The 22,582-nt window shown below is 43.0% G+C and overlaps 1 protein-coding gene across 5 annotated transcripts in view; it reads left to right on the top strand.

Moving 5' to 3' along the window:
- The window catches only part of IFT80 (intraflagellar transport 80), an 83,826-nt gene that overhangs the window by 34,885 nt on the left and 26,359 nt on the right, over positions 1-22,582 (top strand). For all 5 annotated transcript variants that reach the window (XR_007245269.1, XR_007245270.1, XM_048505864.1 and 2 more), the window contains 4 exons: positions 3,599-3,778; positions 13,695-13,813; positions 17,184-17,258; positions 18,094-18,257. Coding sequence is in view for 3 of the 5 variants with exons in the window: in XM_048505864.1 (XP_048361821.1) it covers positions 3,599-3,778; positions 13,695-13,813; positions 17,184-17,258; positions 18,094-18,257 (538 nt within the window). In the remaining 2 variants the exon portion in view is untranslated. The remainder of the gene's footprint in view (positions 1-3,598; positions 3,779-13,694; positions 13,814-17,183; positions 17,259-18,093; positions 18,258-22,582) is intronic.

The following is a 22,582-nucleotide window of genomic DNA, read 5'->3' as shown; positions in this document are numbered from 1 at the left end:
ATCTGAAAAAAGGAAAGGCAACTGCTGTGATTATGACTGGCAGGACCTATATGGAAGGAAACATATGCATTTCAGGGCCCAGGTGGGAGGGCATTCAGTGAACTTCCACACCCCCACTGTGATTCCTGTCAGTGTGGCTAACCCATGATTGCTAAATGAAGTGCTGTAGTTTTCCCCATGGAAATGAATGTCAACCACTAACTTCCATGTGAGAAAATACTTCGGTGCAACCCTAGAACGAGGAATAAACATGCTCCCTGTCAGTTTAGCACCAAACTAGATGATGTGGCATTCCTCGGGGCTCCCACTACCAGCCTGGACTTTCCTCAGTTTACAAATGGTATGGGGGCCTGATCATGCTTGGGACCACATCACGAGGGGAGAAAGGGTTGCTGCCATCCCTGTGCATTATTTTCAACATCCCTAATGTTCTGGTAAGAATTTCAGAGGTACTGGCCCTGAAATCTGATGGAGCATGGTTAGTACCACTGTTGCCACATAATGTTTCTTATGCAGCTATTCTGGGGGAGGAGCCAAAAAGTTTCATTTGAGGGATCCAGATGTTGTTCTATTAATATGCACTCCAAAATCTTACACAAATATGCTTTCAGCCTAGCTATAATTGAAGGAGACCATTCACTGCTCAGAAGGGCTCCATTGGACAGTACGTTGTGGACACATGGTGGCAGTGACGTAAACTGTGCTTTGCTGTTGTCATCTCCAAGGAATACGTTCTGACACTGATTCTAGATCATGATTGATTGTAGTCATTTTGAGTTTGCATCGTCTTGTGCTCTCCAGCACTTTCGTTGCCTGGACTGGCCTTGTGGCACTGGAGTTGCTGTTGGGTGAAAGATACAGTGGTTTGGACTGCAGTGAGAGGCAGGAGACACAGCAGGCCTAGTAGCAGATGCTGTGCCAGGTTTGCTGGGAAAAACTGGGCCTGAACTGGGCTCATTGGCACTGGAAGCTGTGGGAAGATGTGCTGGCCTTGTTGGCAGAGACAGGGACCTCCATCAGGTTTCCTAGGGACAAAGCTGTGCCAGGCTTGCTGGCAGGGGGGGCAATGGAGGTAGGTGGTAGAAGCAGCAGTAATGTGGGTAGGAAGCTGTAGCTAAGAGGAAGAAGGGATTCCGCCCTGCACAAGCATCACAAGTTCCTACTTGCCTAAAACCAAGGCTTATTCTAGATTGTGATTTAAACAGGGACCCAAGCTGTGTAAGAATAGTTAACAATGCTGAAAATGTTATAGATGAACAGCTCAGGAGAAATTTGCCCGGAGCAGGTGTTGCCCTGGGCACCATTCCCCCCGCCCCCACACCTCTGACTGGAGATTTGTTGACCCAGATCAAACCTGTAGAATGTAGGTGCCTCGCTGGCTTCAGCTTTTGTGAAGTAGATTTCGTGAAGCAATAATTGAGGACAAAGGTGCTTGTTTGCTTGTTTGCCCTGTGGTCTGCAAGCACATCTGCTCAATATTTACACTAAATTCTTGGTAGGGCAATGTAGTAATTATTTGGCCCCCAATCTCATTTTCCTTCATTATACTGCATATCTTCACTGTTAAATCACAAGAGTTTGCCACGGTTTTTAGAACCCATATTACAAAATCTGATAATTAAACCATAAATAGTCACAGAACAGGAAAATGAAATGCAAGAAAGTATGTCAGGATCATTGTATTCTTCATTCTTCCTTTGAAGGTTATCCATCATTTACCAAAAAAGTCTGTAGCTTAGTAGAGCCACACAGATATTTCCATCTGAGGACATTCGTATGAGAAAAGTCTATTGTGAAAGTTGTATTGTGTTTGGACTGCTCCTGCGTGCTTCTGTGAACAAATGTAACTGGGCAACCACCGATATGGCCAATAACAACTCCTATAATAAAATGAGGATTCAAAAAGTGCAGTCACGCACATTTTTTTTAACTATAAGTCTGTATAGGAAAGGATAGTGTTCCTCCGTTACTTCCATTGTACCTTGTATTCATTCTAACAAGTGTTTCAGTATTTTGTTACAGTAGAATCCACCGGTAGCACTGGAAACAAGTCTCTTTCTCATTTTTTACTTGTCTTTCCTTGTTGCCATAATGCAGTCCATGTACAAAGCAGACTGTTTATCTGGTTTGAATTTGTAATTTTGGACAACAAATTAATGCACACTTCTTGGGAAACTGACAAAGCAAAGTAACCCATTGCATTACTTGGTAGAGCATGGTTCATTTTTTAGTTTTCCAGCAGGTTGTTCATTATTTATACTACTGTTGTGGCAAATGCTCCGATGGTTCATATTACCTCTCATGTATATTCATATTATTGATTTCTCTGGAAATCTGGATGAATTTTCTCCATATATTTTACTCCTTGCCTTAATCACTTGGTTCATCATCCAACTGGGTTAAACCTATGTTTTTGTATACATCCTTATCACCTTCTTTCTGGAAAGTTGTCTCCTGAAATGACAGCAACTACTCACCCATTATACACAGGATAATTAGCATCATGTATTACATGCTCTCCACTGCAAGTGTTGGGAAGTTCCAGAGGTGAAATGACTAGATTTAGATTCCTTTGAATGATAGGTCACTGGACGCTTGGTAATATTTGCTTTATTTTCCAAAGTGCAAGCAATGCATACTGGAAGTAACCAGCATAGACATGCAGGCAGCAAATGCCTAGACAGCTTATGTGTGCCATTCCCAGCCCACCCCAAAGTGCATTCCTAATTTCAGCTGACTCTAGTCAGAAGTCCAGCACCCTCTACTCTATGGTATTCCCCTCTTTGTTGTGGCTGAAATGGAACGTGCATATGTATTCCACAACAATCGTAATGTAGAAAGGCCACATCAAAGTTGATGCCATAATAAATGTCTCAGATTCAAAACATCACAATATGTTAAAATCTCTTGCTATGGTAGACTTAACATGGTTGGCTACCCCTCTGGAATAGTCTAATGCTGACGGATTACAGTTGCTCTCATAGTTGGAGAACCAAAAAATTAACTACAAAAGGGAAAGTACCCTTTCCCTTTGCATGTTTAAAATACGATTCATAAAGATTGCATCTTTTGTACCCACTCAGTGTGGAGGGGGAGAGTAAATGTGTATACGAGAGTGCATATGTATGTCAGTTGTTCGGTAGCTCTGAGAAGGAGACACCTGCAGAGAAACCACAAAGAGAACTCTTCTCTTCCTATGTTCTTCCCCACCTTCTCATGTCTTTCAAAAAGGTTTTGCAAGAATATTATGCTTCTCATAACAAGAGTTACATGTTTTTAAAAAACAGACAAAGGGAATGACATATTAGTTCCTTTTATGTATTTATCTGTACACAAATATGTTGTCAAGGCCTAACATTGAGGAATATGTACATGTATTGGGTTGCACATGTATGTTTATGTGTAGAAATGCTATTTAACATTTATTTACCACTCTTGATCTGGTTACTGAACAAAATGAAGAAATGGAACTGTCTCTTCCAGAGGGTTTTTAATCAAGGCCAAAATTATAATCTCAGACAGAAGAGCTAATTTTATAGTAGACTTCTTAATAGTTATAGTAGACTTATTAATTTTTAATCTAAAAATATTTTTGCAGTGGTCTTATGCTTTAGAGAAGCCAAACACTGGCAGTCTGTTTAACATTGCTTGGTCTATCGATGGCACACAACTAGCTGGAGCTTGTGGAAACGGACATGTAATTTTTGCCCATGTCGTGGAACAGCGCTGGGTGTGGAAAAACTTTGAAATAACTTTAACTAAAAGAAGAACTATGGAGGTATGTGTCGAATGTTTTAAACTTTGTGAGTGGCAGAATATTTCCTATATTTCTAAATATTTATCTGGATCTTATATAAGATCAAAATTACTGCAAAAAGAGCACAGTTCATGGAAAAGATCATTGCTAGTTCATTCTTTCCATTTGTCGTCCCCAGTTTTCTTCATAAAACTGCTTCTGAAGGTAAGAGGATAGTATGAGGTAGCCACAAAAGGTCCTAGTAGGAAGGGGAAACTGTTGGAAAGCTCCATTATCTTGCTCAAAACAAAGTTTGTGCAAGACGTGGGGCCAAGTTTCCACTCCAGCTCAGCCCCCACACCACATCCTAAAACGTTACCATGGTTCCCTTCATCTTCCAGAGCATCTTTTCAAGGGGAACAAGAAACTGCAAAAGGAAAAGAAGATCTATTTAGGTCAATGGTGGCGAACCTATGGCACTCCAAATGTTCATGGACTACAATTCCCATCAGCCCCTGCCAGCATGGCCAACTGATGGGAGTTGTAGTTCATGAACATCTGGAGTGCCATAGGTTTGCCACTGCAGATTTAGGTCATGGATCCAAGCTGTGGCTCACAATTGTGATCTTGTAGAAAACAATTGATAGTCTGAATAACTCTTTTCAATTATAAAAGGAGCTGAATGAATTAGTACTGTCATATCAGGTAAGACATCCAAGAGGAGACCTCTTCAACAATTAGGTAGGTTTAACGGTTTTCAGACTGTTCCTTCCTGTCAGATGAGTATGTGGTCGAATGTATTTATGGACGCCTGCCCCTGTTCCTGATCTGCTGTGATCTTGTTCACGTGAGGAATGTTTCCTTGATATCAGAACTCTGTGAACTGCACCCTAAATTATTGTACGGCTGGAAATTCAAAATCAGAAGTCTTGTTTATGCTAGAGATTATTTTAAAGCAGCTGGCAACGAAGGCACAGCTGCAGAAGCAATGCATAATAGTCTGTGCACAGGTAGCCTGGGTTTCTTGGCTTTTTTCCCCCCAACCTACCTTGTATTCAGCTGTGGTTTACCATCACAGCAGCTGCAGTATTGTTGGTTGTTACCGTAGAACACATTTTTCAGCCAAAAGTAGGGATAACAAGTGTTATCTGTTTTCTCTTTGATCTCAAAATTGGTATAATAGTTGGGCTCGCATGACAAAGTATAACCTAACTGAATTCCTGTGTAGTATATTTCAGTCCCAGGTTAGTTTGTTTCCAGCGAGGTAAATATATCTATTGTGAGTTGCTTTACCACTAGATGCTTCACTTCATCTCTTTTGACCATGAAAATTACAGACTTTTAACTCTTATATGGCTACGATCAGATTCTTTAGAGTTTTGAAATACCTGACATCAAGCCTTAGGCTTTTAAGACTTTCATTATTGAAAGTGAAAAAGATCCCAAAATATGCAGAAATTATAAACGTAGGCTTTTTTTAACATGTCATGGTCTAAATTTACAACCCTAGAGCCCTTTATGAACCCAAATGCATAAATGGGTATTTTTACCTGCTACATATTCTGACCGACCAGACACTGACTCATAACAAGCCACCCAGATGACAGAAAGATAATATACATTTTCTGTTGTTACAAGTTTTCTTAATTATACTGTCAGTTATTAGAGTTCAAATCAGGCTTTTCAGTTTGGGTGCCCAACATTAGGCTCTCAAATCTATAATTAGGCAGCTGAGTATCTTTTGGCCTGAAGTGAAGTCTTCTTCGATGCTGATGAGAAAACTTTCAACAACAGAAATTCTATGTCGGCCATCTGTCCACTGGGTGGGATGTTATGAGTCAGTGTCTGGGAATATAGAAGACAAATTGGCAGGTAAAAATTCATATTTTTTGCATTCATTCCCAGACATCGAATCGTAACTGATGATCCGGTCTGGTAATCCCTAAAGCTTCAGCTATTTTTAGTTTGTGAAGCGTCATGAGATAGGTGTACTGCAAAGTCTTCACCAGCACTGAAAGTGAATGACCCTATGAATCCTGCAAGTGCATACATTTAGATTCTTGGATTGGGGTTGTTTGAAGATATTAAAAGAATCCGCTTATGCTTTTAGTTTGAAAGCAAGAGAGAAGCAAGGTCAGTGTGGCATTTTTCCCCACTGTAAAGTAGCTGTGGCTGATTACGCTAAATACGTTTGCTGCTTGGTGGGGGAGAATGTCCATTGCAGCGAGGTTTCTTGTACAGGCATATTTCTTCACGCCCCACTTTCACTTTTCATGTTCCCTGCGGCAAGCGAGACCACTTCTTACACTATTTTAATTTTGCTCCGCCACCAGAGCACAAAGATCTGCCAGTGAGCACAGCTTTGCTGCAGAGATCTTCCCTCCACCCACTGGCAGCTGCTTTGCCCGTCTTCACCCCCGCCCTGCCTCCATGCTGATGTATTAACAGAGAGGACTTTTGCAGGGAACAGTGCAAGCTTCTCTCTGTCAACTGGCAAAACTTCTGTTCTCCATTGAGCAGGATGACATCTGGGTTATTGTCAGCTACCATTCAGGAAGGCAGGGGTTAAATAAAAACTTCCCAGGCTCCTCTCTGTGCTGCGGCTCCGCCCCGTCTCCTGTGCTCCAGTTTGTTCCCTGCCTTAGGAAGAGCAGGCATGGTGGCTTTTAGAGCCACCATTTTTTCCATTTTTTTGGGACGTTATATCAACTGTTTGATTCTAAATTTCACCGGGAGTTTATTAAGCCTTCCTCTCAAGCGGCTGAGCACTCCCATCGCCACCGTACTGACCGGCAGATTGCCTAACAGCTTGAATCGGTGAGCAATTGATACTTCGATCCCTCCTCCTCTCCTCTTCATGCCTCGGGGAGAAAAGCTTCTGTCCTCTGAGGAGGACAGCGAAGGCAGCCAAAGGTCCCAGGAGAATCTGGGCAGAGCAGCCAGTCACCAGAGGAGTGAGCCTTCGCGCCGAAATGAAAAGGCGCGCAAAATGGTGGACGGCGGTTCTGCCACTCCCTCCAACAGTCCAATGCGCTCTGGTGTACCGAGTCAGGACTGCTTAATGGCTCAAACAGAACAGGAGGAGGCTTCAAATCCTGAAGAGAGTGGTAAGATTTACTTAGGGGATTTAAAGACTGAAATTTTTGCCTTCATTAAGGGCGCCTTTCAGCAGGAAAAGGCAGTAATGAGAGAGGAGATGTTAACCCTCTATAGATCACAGATGAATTTCTGTCCCCCTCAACCTCTAAGGACTCCGTTAGAGAAAATAAAAGGGCTGGCTCTGCCTGGCAAATCAAGGCTGCTCCCAAAAAGCCAAAACTAATCCCTGTACCCACTGTGGACTCCTCAGATTCTGAGACCCAGGGTAAGGAAGAGGGGGAGTTACTCTCTGATCAGGAGGATTTAGAGGAGATGCAGGTCACTGAGCAATCCTCCCGCCTATTTAAGATTGAAGACTACCATTATTTGCTCTCCAAATCTGTTGCTGCCTTGCACCTTGGAGAAGCCAAAAGCAGTGAAGGGTCTTCTAAACGTAAATCCACTTCTCTGCACAAGGGTGACGGCGAATTCTTCCCACCTCACCCTGATTCCAAAAGGGTTTTCCCATTCCCAGAATACTTTGAAACTCAGGTCACTAATCAATGGGACAAGCCCGCAGCCAACAAAAGGTGCCCCAATTATTTGCGTAAACTGTACGATTTACCTGCTTATGCTAACAACATCTTACAAGTTCCCATTATAGATGGTCCAGTGGCAGCCTTACAGTCCTCAGGCATGGTGTCCAAGGATGGCAGAGGCCAGATCAAGGACATGCAGGATAGAAGATCTGATCAATTCTGCAAAAGAACACACGAAGCGACAGCCATGGCCATTAGAGCATCGGCTACAGCCTCCATTGTATCCAGAGCCTCCATAGTATGGGCAAGAAAGGTTCTGGAATTGATACCCCCTACTGAGACCAAAGCCATAGAAGGAGTGAACAGAATGCTCAAAGCAGCCAGCTTTGCGGCCGACGCCACCTTAGATGCAGTCACCTTCTCGGCCCGTTCTTTGGCCTCTTCAGTGGCCACACGTCAGCTACTCTGGTTACGAGCATGGCAGACCGACTGGCGTTCTAAAACCATGGTTTCCGAATGTTCCTTCCACGGACACAAGCTTTTTGGAGAAGAACTCAATGAGTTCCTGGTCGATCCTAAGGAGAAACCTAAACATCTCCCAAAACAGGCTCGTGGCCTTGACAAGAAGCCATCTTCTCAGTCCTTTTTTCGACCCCAGCAGAGCACCAGTCAATTTAAAAGAGACAATTTTCATTGCCCATACTGGAACCAGGGAAGACAACAATTCAAAAAAGGTTTTACTTCCAAGAAGGGGTCGTTCCCTGACCGATACCAGCAGGACAATCGACAACCCAAGGCATGACGCCAACAACAATGCAGTGGGGGGCAGGCTCCAAAAGTTTCACCAAACTTGTCAAGCCTCTCACGCAGACGCCTGGTCCCTGGAAATAGTCTCTTCAGGGTGCGTAATAGAATTCATGTCTCTACCCCCAAGCCGATTTATCATGTCTCCGCTGTCCAGAATTCCGGAAAAAAGAGCCAGAAAACTAGAAGCCATCGCACATCTACTAAATATAGAGGCGGTGGAGCCGGTGCCACAAGAACAGAGGGGACGAGGAGTATACTCCATACTGTTCACGGTTCCCAAGAAAACTGGGGAGTGGCGACCAATCCTAGACCTGAAGTATGTCAACAGCTTCGTAAGGCTGAAACATTTCAGAATGGAAACTCTGAGGTCCATCGCAGACTCGCTTCAACCAGGCGAATTCCTCACCTCCATAGATTTGTCAGAGGCATATCTCCACATTCCCATCTTCGAGAGCCATCGCAGATTCCTGAGGTTTGGAGTGGGGAAAGAACACTTCCAATTCAGAGCACTTCCATTTGGACTATGCACTGCCCCCCCCAAGTTTTTTCAAAGCTCCTCATCAACCTGATCGTACTTCTCAGGGAAAGAGGCATCAGGATTCACCCTTACCTCGACGATATCCTGATTCGTTCGGACTCCTCGACCCAAGCAGAACAACACACTCAGGAAACCATCCGGACTTTAGAAATCCATGGTTTTCTCGTCAATCGGGCCAAGAGTTCCTTAAATCCCTCACGGAGACTGGAACACCTGGGTTTCACCATAGACACCTCCACCTGCAAGATTCTGGTCCCTCCAAAGAAACAACTGATTATGAAAGCCAAAATCAACCAAGTTCTGCACAAACACAAATGCTCGCTGCTTTCTCTAGCAAGCTTGATGGGCCTCATGGTGGCATTATCAAAGGCAATTCAGTGGGGAAGGTTCAGATCCAGACCACTACAGGTTCCTTCGCCCCTTCCAGGATCTCATCGCTCACAAAAGCCACAGAGAAGTAGTGATTCCAAGACCAGTCAAGGTCAGTCTACTATGGTGGATGAAACCATCCAACCTAAATCTGGGACTTGTGTTTTGGATTGCAACCACCAAACAGGTATTCTCAGACGCAAGCCTTCTAGGCTGGAAAGCTACTCTAGAGGGAATTCCCATTCAAGGGACTTGGTCAGCCCAGGAATCAGCACTTCACATCAATGTGCTGGAACTAAGAGCGATCCGGTTGGCTTTGAGCCACTTTCAACACCTCCTGAGGGGGTCACACGTGCCGATCAGGACAGATAACACAACGGCGAAGTCTTACCTGAACAGGCAGGGGGGGTCCAGATCTGCAGAGCTGCAGAAGGAAGCCCTCCTGATCTTTCAGTGGGCAGAGACTCATGTGCTCTCCATCAAATCCGAACATATTCAGGGGAATCTAAATGTTCAAGCAGATTGGCTGAGCAGACAGAGCATTCATCCAGGGGAGCGGAGACTAAAGAAGGAAATTTTCCTGATGATAGCTCATGCCCTGGGAGCTCCAATCTTGGACCTCTTCGCCTCCAATCTGAACAAACAGCTCCCCAGATTCATGTCTCGATTCCATCACCCGGAAGCGGAGAATACGGATGCCTTATCCTCCAGTTGGCCTCAAGGAATCCTGTACGCCTTCCCTCCCTTCCCCATGATCCCCAGACTCCTCCGAAAGATCAGGGAAGAGAGGGCAGATGTCATATTGGTAGCACCGTGGTGGCTCAGACGACCTTGGTTCACCAACATATTACAGATGTCGGCACGCAAACCCTTGAGACTCCCTCTGCACAGGGACCTCCTGCAACAGGGACCCAATTTCCACCCGGAACCAGAACGTCTCAACTTGACCGCCTGGAGATTGAAAGGCGACAGCTAGAGGCTCAGGGATACTCCAAAGCCGTCCTCGACACCATAATGGCCTCCAGGAAATCTTCCACCAAAAGAATTTACAACACTACCTGGAAGGCTTTTGTTAGGTGGTGCTGGAGGAAGAGAGTGACTCCTACAGAACCTAGGATCAGGGACATTTTAAGTTTTCTACAGGACGGCATGGAATCAGGCCCTAGAGCTAATAACTTTCACGTAGGCAAATGGCAGCCCTCACGTCTGTATTACCCAGACTGGAGGGGCATACTCCACTTCACACCCACACATAGTTAAATTCCTTAGGGGTGCTACACTGAAAGATAAACCCGGTCAACCATCATTTTCCCAATACATGGAGACTGCATATGAGTATTTAGCAAGCCCTGACCAAGAAACCATTTGAGCCCATCATGGAGATTTCCCTTAAAGCACGCTTAGCATGAAGGCTGTTTTCTTGGTAGCCATCACTTCAGCTTAGAAGGGTTTCTAGAGCTGAAGCTGCCCTTTCCATGAAACTCCCCATTGTGTGTCTTTCATAAGGACAAGGTGGTGCTACGTATTGACCCTACCTTCATTCCAAAGGTCAACTCCACGCTTTTCAAGCAGGAAAACAGGAAATTTTCCTTCACCCACCTTTTGTCCCAACCCAAAACACCCTAAGGAGGTGTATTGGCACACATTAGATATGAGGCGAACCTTAAAAGCCTTCTCTTAATAATCAGGAACTCAGGGAATTCCAAGGAGATCAGATTCCATGTTCATATCCACTTCCAATCACGACAGAGGTCAGAAATTATCCAGCCCCTTCCAATCCAGTAAGTGGCTTGAGGGAATGCATCAATGCGGGGCTTACAAAAGGAACAAAAGCTGTCGGTTCCAGTAGGGATCCACCGGCACACTCCGTCAACCGGGCAATGCTTCCACCAATGTCTGGCTCTTTAACAATAGCGATACTAGTGGAGGAAATATGCAGAGCAGCAACCTGGTCCTCCTTATCCCACCTTCGTTAGGCACTATATAGGCTGAGCGTTTTCAAGCACACTGCCGATGCTGATTATGGACGATAGAGAGTCCTGCAGCATGTCATTAGGAGAGGATTTTGACCCCACCCTGTAAATCTATCTGATACTGCTAGGGGAGTTCCACTCCAGATGTCATCCTGCTCAATGGAGAAATAACATTGGTCTTACCTGTGAAGGAGACTTCTCCATTGAGCAATGGATGACATCTGCCCTCCCATTGGTCGTCATCCTGCTCCAAGATTAGTTAGTTGATTATACAGTTAATAATTGGTTTCTGTTTTGATTAATGACCCAGGAGGTTTCTTCCCGTCTTAGGCTTATTAGTTCAGAGCCCCTTGTTATTTAGACTCCATAAGGCCTTTGTTAATGACTTCCATGGTTTTTTCTTATTTGCACATTGGAAGCGAGTTGGAACATTATAAGGTCAAGTTTTTTGCAGAGAATCTTTTGAGAGGCGGAATGCTGCTTTGTGGAGAAGCCAGAACTGGAGCACAGGAGACGGGGCGGAGCCGCAGCACAGAGAGGAGCCTGGGAAGTTTTTATTTAACCCCTGCCTTCCTGAATGGTAGCTGACAATAACCCAGATGTCATCCATTGCTCAATGGAGAAGTCTCCTTCACAGGTAAGACCAATGTTATTTCTGGAGGGCATGTTGGTTTGTTTGTTGGTGGGTGTACCAAAAAGGCAATTCCTTAGTGTGCTGGAAGAGGGAGGACAACAAAGTACCATTGAAATAAACACTCCCTGGCTATGCTTTGCCCAGTGGCGACTGGCATTTGAGAAATGAGGCGCTTTCTCAGTCCCGCACCCACTCAACGTGCAAAAAGTTATTCCCAAGCCGAGTTTTGCCACCGCCAGTGCTGAGACCCCCTGCAGCCCCCTGTCCTTCTGTTGCTCAGAGTGCTCTTTTCCAGTTTTCATTCATTCCTTGCAAAGGGAAAGAGTTCCATGCCAGCCCCTCCTCCTAATTTGGGGGTTTCGTCTGCCCTTTTAACGCAAGGCTTCGAGTCCACCCCTCCCACTTCCCCCCTCCCCTTTGCTTCCCAGACACAGATCTGTTCATCCAATGGAGAGGCTGGAACCTGAAACTGGGCAAACTGTGCTGCAGGTTCTGGGCTGCTTCCTTGTGTGTAAACAGAAACGCAAGGAGAGCCCACTGCTCAGAGGAGAGGCCCAAGGAAAGTGTCCCATGCGTAATCAGCCTGTTATCTCATCACTTTTATATGGTTCTGTAAGTAGAACAGCAAAGCTTATTAGATCCCTAGTGGCCCTGTCCTGGTTTACTGCTAATGAATAGTTTAGCAAAGTTCCAACCCATGAATGATCAATTGTACTTCCTTATACAAGACAGAGAAAAACCTTTCCCCTTTGTATGGCTTTCGTTTCCCAGATGTCAACTTTCCATGAAGATTTCTCACAAACAGCTATCTAGTACATTCAGTATGATTCTGTCAGCTCTCCTGGCTGGTGATCCAGGTTCTCTGCTTTTAAATTATGCATCTTGTGCCTGAAAAATTCTCCTGCAAAGCTAGCGTGAACTGTTTCTGTGAAGCTGCGTCTCATTAAATGAATCTTCGTGTTTGTCATTGTGTGGACTGGCAAGGTCCACAGGCCATGTGCATATCACACTGGAGCCAGACAAGGATAGCTATGCACTTTTGCCAAGATCCAGCCATAAAGCTAAGTATAAGAAAAGCACACACATGCACAGAGCCTGGTGTGAACAAACCACACCCATGAACACAGATTGTGCCTTCTCACAGCAGACCATAGCCTGTTGCAGGAGGGGACATGTTAGGGTCTCCCAATTCCAGTTAGCAACAGGGCCAGCATTCATTTATTGCACTCTATGTATCAGTGGAAAGGTATGGGTAATCTGTGGCCTGTAATGTCTCCAGAGAGCGTCTTAGCCTGATTTAATCATCATGGGAACTGGAAAAATACATAGCAGCTAACTTAGCCTGCAGCTTTCATTGCTGATATTTTAATTGTTGATATCAACTGTTTGCATGAATTCTGTATACATTTGGATTTAAGGCCACATGGTAATGATGTGTATTGACGTTTTTATCTGTTCAATCATATTCTGCTTTACTGTTAATTTCATGTTATAGTTATTAACAAAGATAAACATAAAGTTAAAAGCCTTCTAGCTTTTTGGCTGGTGTAAGGAAAACGATCCTGGCCAGTTGTTCTCTCGCTGTAGTTGAATCCAGTTTTTTATTATCCATATGGTTTTCATGGTCCCTGGTGTAGGTTGTTGAAAGTTCAGAATGGGCTCTTCCTCCTTCTTGTGCCAACAGAAGAGCTGGTAGGATCCAACCCAATGCTTTAAACGTATTAAGTTCTGCTAGGTTTATTTTATGTATTTCATTTTATTTATACCCCTCCCCCTGACACAAGCAGGGCTCCTTTAAAATGAATTGATCCAAATGTCTTTAGTCAGTCAATTAGAAAGGCATTAATCACCAACATTATGTCATAGTAATGTGTAAGTTTGATGGATACAAACACCTGATCATTTTTATTTCTTTTTTAGTCATCTGTGTAGACTTTTGAGACCTGAGAACCTAATATTTTGTGCTGTTTCTGTTTTATCAATTATTTATATTTTAACCGTAGTCCTTTGTTTCCATTAGGTTCGTAATGTACTTAATGATGCCGTGGATTTACTGGAATTCCGTGACAGAGTCATTAAAGCCTCTTTGAACTATGGGCATTTAGTAGTTTCAACATCTCTACAGTGTTACATATTCTCGTAAGCAGCTTGAATTAATGAGACATTATTTGAGTCATCTAATCTGTTTGATAAATGGCAGAAATGTTAACTGTATTCCTAATAGCTTCTACATGAGTTGATTTGGGAAGCATCCATTCTTTAATGGGTGTATGTTCCATAAATTTAACGGAACGCCATAAACTTTTCATAATTGCACATGGAATTGGCTGGGTTCATTTGTTTTAGCATGACGGAGAAACCTTCAGAGTAAAGCCATATGCTAGTGCTTAACAAGATCTCTCTTGGTGCAACTGTGCATTATTTTGGTTTCCCTTTAAGCATCCCTGGTGCCAAACCCATGAACTACTTTTTTTAAACTTGAGGATTTTTAAACACTGTTTTTGTGGTGTGAGAGAGCTGCTTCAAGGGAACCTCAACAATTTTTTAGTAGGCATACACATCTTGTGCATATGTGTATACTTCTGAATCATCTCAGTTGTAACTAGCTTTTGTATGATGTTAAGAAATGTGAAATAATGGGTTGGATCCAACCAGTTTTTCAGCTGGTAATATCCCCTTCAACCACCAAAAAAGGCAATTCTAGAGATCATGGTCGGTTCCCCACTGTCAATTAATCATGTGATACTCACGCGAAATACCAAAGTTTGAGCAAGAACTCCCCACTGCTTAACTGCAAAACACAGATTCATCCCGGTTCTGGCATTCCCTCTCCCCCCCTTATCACGTTTTCTAAGAACCTGCATGGAAGCACACCTTTTTAAAAAACACACACCGAAGCCGGATCAGTGGGGAGGATCAGGGGTTGAATGTAGGTTTGTTTTCCCGCCATTGGGAGTGACGTGGTACCTTCCAGCCAATCAGAGCGCAGTGGGCTGTGCGTGAAGCCCTTTTTCTTTTGTTTCACGCCAGCAGAGGCTATGTTGAAACGTGGCTATGTGGAACATGATTTCTGTGCCAATTGTTAACTAAAATTAGACTTTTGTGCCAGCACGGGGTAAAGAATGCCAAAGCCGCGCATAAACATAGCACGAAAAACAGCTACCATTCTATCTATGCATGCGTGTGGTCAGTGACGTAGGTATAGATTTTTAATGGGTGGATTCGGGTGTGTGGCCACCACCCCCACCTACCCCCAGCCTCAGTGCTTATAAAATCAGTTCTCCAAGGCCAGGGATGGCAGACTCCCCTGCCCTGCCCACCCTGCCCTTCCCCACCAGCTGGGCTTGCAGCCGGCAGTCCCTTCTGCCCTCCCCTTCGGGCAGAGGCGTAGCTAGGAAAAATGGAGTCTGGTGCAAAATCTGAGTTTTGTGCGTGCCTCCCATGGGCAGCCACTGTGATGCCTGAATCCACCCCAAACAGCATCACTTTCAATGGTGTTTAAACTAGAAAGCCCAGATTCTCCTTTTAAATCCACCTTAAAGGAATAATCTGGGGTCCCCAGTTAAAATAACATTGAAAGTGATCCTGTTTTGGGGTTGATTCTCCCCCACCCTGAAATAGCATCACTTTCAATGTTCAAACTGAGGACCTCAGATTCTCTCTTTAAATCCATGCTGAAGGGGGGTGGATTTAAAAGGAGAATCTGGGGAAATTTGGGGGGTGCCTGCTGTCAGGGGTGAAATTGTTAAGCTAGCAGCACCAAACTTTCAGGGTATCTTTAGGAGACTCTTTTGATGAGACTACAGAGGTTTCGTGAAGTTTGGTTCAGAGGGTCCAATGTTATGGGCCCTCAAAGGTTTAGCCCCCATTTCCTATTAGCTATCATTGGAAACAATGAGGGCACCCTCTTTGGAAGTCCATAACTTTGGACCCCCTAAACCAAACCTCACCAAACCTGGGTGGCATCATCAGGTGAATCTCCCAACAAATCCCTGCAATTTTGGTGCTTCTAGCCTAAAAACTGCACCCTCTGCAGGCCAACAACACTTAAAAATACCCAAAAAAATCAACCCGAGAAACCCCCCCATACCCACGTCCTTGCTTGTGGTGACATAGCTGTGCAAAAAAAAGTTTTTTAAAAATTCCCGCACCAATACAGTGCAACAGCCAATCAGGACGAGGAATAATTATGGGGATTGCTGCACTTTTTGAAATCGTTGTAGACATCGATGTCCTCATTTCACACACGCTGCAGTGGGGAGGGTGAAACCGTGATGAAAAGGTGCAGTTTCTTTTGAAACCTGGTTGCATCCGGCTTTAACTTCTCAGTAGGGAAATGGCCCATGGGACTTATATGGAACAAAGATGAGGGGCTGGGGCTGTCGTAAGGGGAATTGGACAAGACTGTGTCAAAAAGTCAACTGCATTCAACCCGATGTACAAAGAAGCTTTCTGGAAGATATATGTTTATCTGCTTTCTGTATCTTTTGAAATCATGACATAGGTTTGCTTTAGCCATTTCAGTTACCATATATACTCATGTATAAGTCGAATTTTTCAGCACATTTTTAATGCTGAAAAAGCTCCCCTCGACTTATATGCCGGTCATTAATTTTTTTTGTGTTTTTACTTTGCCAGCCAGCAGGGGGCGCAGTTTTTATGCTAGAGGCACCAAAATTTCAGGGTACCCTCAGAAGACTCTCCTGATGATACCAGCCAAGTTTGGTAAAGTCTGGTTCAGGGGGTCCAATGTTATGGATCCCCAAAGGAGGTGCCCCCATTCCCCATTGTTTTCAATGGGAGCTATTAGTAGATGGGGCTACCCTTTTGAGGGTCCATAACTTTGGACCCTCTGAACCAAACTTCACCAAACCTGGCTGGTCTCATCAGGAGAATCTCTTTATGATACCAGCCAGGTTTGGTGAAGTTTGGGTCTGGGGATCCAAAGTTATTGACCCCCAAAGGGGATGCCCCATCCCCCATTGTTTACAATGGAAGCTAATAGTAGATTTTTCATTTCTGATAATATCCCTCTTAAAATCTAAGTTGGGTTACATTTGGACATACAGATGATGATGAGGAATCCAGTTTTGAAGGATTTTAACTCTTGTGTTTTAGCTTGGTTGCTGGTTGAGCTAAGGGTTTTGTACTTTTAAAGTTATTGTTGATACCATATTGTTCTTGTTGACCCTCTTTTCCATTTACAGAGCCAGTTTACTGTTTTTCTTTGAAATAAATATTCATAAACATTTAACCTACTGATGCCTCAATTGATGCTGCATTTCCCACCCTCGACTTATACGCGAGTCAATAAGTTTTCCCAGTTTTTTGTGGTAAAATTAGGTGCCTCGACTTATATGCGGGTCGACTTATACCTGAGTATATACGGTATTCCCTTCAGTGGGCTCCGAAAGATATAACTACCTAGGATCAAACTATAAAATGTGTATCTGAACTGCATCTTTTATTATTGGTATTTTAATGTGTATTGCTTCTACCCTTTTTTTAGAACTAAGAACTGGAATACTCCATTAATCTTTGACCTCAAAGAAGGAACTGTCAGTTTAATTTTGCAAGCAGAAAGGTAATTTGCTTATTACATTACTTGACATAGCTAGACTTTTATTAATGTTTGGACAAATATGTAATTGTCAGCCCTGACTTCCAATGATGCTTACTGGGAAGTAGTTTCCTAGCTAAGCCTGATTAAGGATGCTGCGGCATTGTCGCCTTTTGCTGTAGCATATTGTTTAAACAGTTAGGAACTAACCAAAATCAGTTGGAACTTCTCATCATCTCCCATTTTGAAACCAAATTTCATCTCATTGAGAGCCAGCATCATGTGGTGATTAAGAGGCAGACTCTAAGCTGGAGAACTGGGTCCGATTCCCCCCTCCTCCACATGAAGCCTGCAGGGTGACCTCGAGCTAGTCACAGTTCTCTCAGAATCGTCTCAGCTCCACCTCCTGCAGAAGATGTGTGCTGTGTGTGGGGAGAAGGTGATTGTAAGCCAATTTAAAACTCCTTATAGCAGGATATAAAAACTTTTTCATCACCGTGGCTTACACAACAGTATTGTGGTGAAAGTTAGACAGGATTTTTGCTTCATTCAAGACTAAATTAAATGGGAACTTTGGGTGAATATGATTAATGGTAATTCAGGTGTAAGGCCCCTTCCACACATGCAAAATAACACACTTTCAATCCACTTCCAATGTACTTTGCAGCTGTGCAGAATAGCCAAATCCACTTGCAGACAATTGAGAAAGTGGGTTGAAAGTGCATTTTTATGTTTTATCTAAATAACGCTTGAAAATAGCATGAGTATTTCATACAAAATGATAGATTAATTTCAACCATTACATAAATAGCATTCTCTGCAAATTGTTAATCAGTTAATTATGTTTGTTTGTTTGTAGGCATTTTCTTCTTGTAGATGGTGGAGGAATCTATCTATATTCCTATGAAGGACGTTTAATTTCCTCTCCTAAGTTTCCAGGAATGGGAACAGATATCCTGAATGCTCAAACGGTTTCTTTGAGCAATGATACCTTAGCAGTAAGAGATAAATCAGATGAGAAAGGTATGTCCGTAGTCATTAAGCATTAACATTTTAAATAAAATTTATTTTTTTCTAAGTAAATACTTGTTGAAAGTAACTTTTTTTCCTATAAAGCTAGGGTAAGATTTTAAAACCAAATTGGAACTAGTACCATTTCACAATAGTGGTTGCTGGGATAGATAGCTTATCCCCAGAGCGAGCGTGGTGTAGTGGTTAAGAGCAGGTGGATTCTAATCTGGAGAACTCGGTTAGATCCCCCCCCCCTCCATCTGAGTGGTGGAGGCTTATCTGGTGAACCAGATGTATTTCTGCCCTCCTACATTCCTGCTGGGTGACCTTGGGGTAGTCGCAGTTCTTCTCTCAGCTCCACCCTACCTTACAAGGTGTCTGTTGTGGGGAGAGGAAGAGAAGGAGCTTGTAAGCCACCTTGAGTCTCCTTACAGGAGAGAAGGGTGGGGTATAAATGCAAACTACTACTACTCTTCTTTCTTTCTTTCTTTCTTTCTTTCTTTCTTTCTTTCTTTCTTTCTTTCTTTCTTTCTTTCTTTCTTTCTTTCTTTCTTTCTTTCTTTCTTTCTTCCTTTCTTCCTTTTTATTTGTCTGTCTGTCTGTCTGTCTGTCTGTTTGTTCGTTTGTTTAATACATTTATCGGCAGCCTTTCTATTAAAAACACTCAAAGAGGCTTACAACAATTAAAATATAGAAAACAAGTGTCATGATTCAGCCCCTGGGAGACTAAAGAATCAGATGCAGAGCCAGACAGCACCATAGACCAGAAACTGGCTCCTTGAGTGGAGTTGCAAGTAACAGAGCTAAGCCCTTCCCTGCCAGCCAAGGCTGAGCCAGATGCAGTCCAGCTTGCAGACTCTTCAGCAGCCCCAGATAAAAGATGAGCCAACTGCACAAAGAAGACAAAGGCAGAGACAACCGCTCAGTAATAAAAGAAGTGCCCACATGGTGGCACGACAGAAAAAATATTCATGTAAAAAAACACACACACTTTAAAAATAAGCAAAACAATAGTGGGAAATTAAATAGAAGAGGCCTTCCTGAACTGTAACTAGTGTCAAAAAGGCAAGCAGCAAGAGAAGGGAAATAAAGTTCCAAAATTTCTGTGGTGGTTGCCAGGAAAGCCTTTATGTGGGATCCTGCTAGACAAACGTCAGCTGTAGTTGTTCCTGCAACAAAATGGAAGCCAGATTAGTTTGCACAGCACAGGGGTAATATGCTCGTCATAGCCAATAGTTATTAACTGCCCCTCTTTTCCCTCCCCTTTTTTCCTGTCCTTTTTTCTTTCACAAAATCTCATCTTTTTCTCTCTCCTTTCCCTCTTCTTCCCTGTTCCATCTGCAGGGGTCCCACCCCCACTAAATGATTTTCTGAGGTAGAAGGAGGGACTTGGGCATTAACTGATCGACAGCTTGTAGTAGTTGTATGGAGTTTATGTTTTAAATTCAAATGTATTTTATAGGATGAGCTTAAAAGTATCATGATTCTGTATTACTTTATCAGAATATGGAAATTGCCCTGAACCTCCCAGAGAAGGGTGGTGAAAAAAATCCAATAAATAAATATTCATTGCATGCTAAGTTAAAGTTGCCAAACTGTCTGGAAAGGCAGCCCTATGGAAAATACATAGTAGTTGAAAATGGATGCTACCAAGTTGTGTGTGATGGTGGTTGTGTGTTTGGTCAGGTTACGTTCTCTGAGGACTGATTTTTCCAGAAGCAGTTTTACTGATCAAACCAGCCAAAGGTAAAAAAAAAAAAAAAAAAAGGCCTTCTGGCCACCTGTGTCACCTGGACATTGCAGGCTGTGTGTTGGGTCAGGTTATGTTCTCTGAGGACTTTGTGCATATGGGGTAGTTGTATCCAGCACTTACAAGGCCTCCCAGTTCCAGAGACATGCTAAGATTACAACTATCAGGGAACCAACTATCAGGGAACCATTCAGCTCCATCTTTATCTAGAAGTGGATCATTGTAACTGGAGGGTAAATATAGAAATTTTCTTCATATTGAGGAAAGGCAATGTTGTATCTCGTCAATTACTGGTTGAACAGACTGTCAGTGGTTCTCCAAAACTCAAGCAGTGACCTACTCTAGCCCAGGGGTCTGCAACCTGCGGCCCTCCAGATGTTCATGAACTACAATTCCCATCAGCCCCTGCCAGCATGGCCAATTGATTAGAAACTTAAATAGAAATACCAGGAATTGAATCCTCAGTCTTCTACATGCATAGTGTATGCCTTAACAGTGAGATATAGCCGTATCAGGGTTATCACCAGCAGTATTTTCCCCAAAATTAGGGGAAAGCAGCTTCAACAGAGGCAGAAGGGCAGACAGGTCCCACATTCTCCAAGGGACCAGTTGAGGGGAAAATTGCTTCCATGACTAGTGCATAGCAGACAGTTCTCCGACAGATTGTCTAAATTTGATAACTTTTAGTCATTCATTCCCAATGATACTTGGGTTCTACATATAAAGTTTGGTTATCAGTTACAGTTCAAAGCCAGACCTCATTGTGTACTTCCACCTCTTCCACATAACACAACTGTACCTCTTTTGGCCACAAAGGTTGCTCTGAAGAGTGCCGTGAGGAAGCTACCCTCACCTATTCCTGTTAAGGGTTTTTACTTCTGGTATTATATTACTGATTAAAAAGGAGTTGGAAAGAGACCTACCATTTGAATTTCAAGCAATTAAATAAACACCTCAAGGTATTTAGATTCAGAATGTTATCTCTCACTGACATCTTTCCTTTGCCATCACAACACTGTTGGTGTGCAGTTCTAGATTTAAAGGAGACATATTTCCATCCATGAGTCAAACAGAAAGTTGTTGAGGTTTGAATGTGAAGGAAAATACCACGAGTATACTGTTATAACTTTTGGTTTAGCAACAGCTCCATGGGTTTTTACCAACTGTGTTTCAGTTGTGGTAGCGCTTTGTGGGTTCCTCCTTCCAAATATTGCAGTCCAACCTGGACTTAGCCATGGACATTTTCAACAGATTGGCATTTGTAATCAACTTTGAAAAGTTCCAGTTGCACCCTACACATCCTGTTGAATTCATTGGGGCAGTTCTAGATTCTACCAAAAACAGATTCTATCCAGAATGCGAGCCATTCAAAAATTGATTCCTCAATTCTCCAGAGATATCAAAAGCAGTCTGAATTTTTCCTTCGATACATCTCCTCTAAATCATGGTCTGCTGTGTGGTATCCATGAGTACCATGGTGCCCACCAACACTCTTCCTAGTCAAATGTTTTAGAAAGAGGACAGCTGAGTTTTTACCCGGCAGGGCTTCTAATTGACTGTGCCTATTTTGAAAAAAAAATTGAGCAGCTACTGCTTTGACAGCACAAGCATTTACACTGTGTGACTGAAGATAAGCTTGTGTGTATGCAAGAAAATATTTTAAAACAATATGTCCATTTTAAAAGGCATCCTGTTAAACACAACAGCTTCTTGAAATGTTGAAGAGTTACTGGTAGAGTTAGGCATACCTTATTCCTTGATGTTGAGTTTTGTGGTTGGCTTCACCTCCTTTGGCAGCCATTTTGCAGTTGAGGCTGCTTTCCGTGGCAACCAGTTTGTGGTTGCATCCAGCACTCTGGTTCAGAATTCCAAAGGTGCCTTCAGACTCAAAAAGGTGGCAGACCCCTTCTTTAATCAATTCCTACATGGGTGATTTATAAGTCTTTCTTTCAAGCCCAGTTCCCAAACAAATATCAAATGAAAAAAGTTTTTTTAGAACCAGAGGCATTCTCTTCTTTTATTAAACATGTTTGTCCAGGGAAACTGTATATCTTTGGACTTTTTTTGCTGGTCCTTCACAGTCCATTAAGGTATGGACTGTCTCTATCAGCTTCTGGCTATTCATTGTGCAGTATGATAAAATTTAGCCTGAACTGAAGAGACACTCAATTTAGTTGGTAAGGTCGTTTATTAAATATTTGCATCAAATGGAAATCTTTTGTGAGTGTTGCATGGGGATTAAAAAGGTTAAAATGTTTTTTTTTCCTTTTTAAAGTTCTTTGCTGCCTTTCTCCATTTTGATAACTACATGAACTGCAAAGGATGACAAGAGAAACCTCTTTTTACCCTGTGATCATATTTGCTCCACCTTGCTATGGTGGTTTATATATGTTCTTGATATTTTGTTTAAAAAATTGTGATAGTAACTGGTTGGTTTTAGTAAAGATATAAGCAACAACAATGACAAGGAAAACCTTACATCAAAAAGAGAGAGCACAGCATTATCTCAAGTCGCAAGTTATTTTCCTGTGTTTATACAGCTGGCTCAAACTAACGCTGGACGTAGCCCTTCTTTTTCCTTTTCATA

Source organism: Sphaerodactylus townsendi, linkage group LG08, assembly GCF_021028975.2.
Source record: "Sphaerodactylus townsendi isolate TG3544 linkage group LG08, MPM_Stown_v2.3, whole genome shotgun sequence".
Taxonomy (NCBI): Eukaryota; Metazoa; Chordata; class Lepidosauria; order Squamata; family Sphaerodactylidae; genus Sphaerodactylus; species Sphaerodactylus townsendi.
This window is presented reverse-complemented; position numbering and strand designations above follow the sequence as displayed.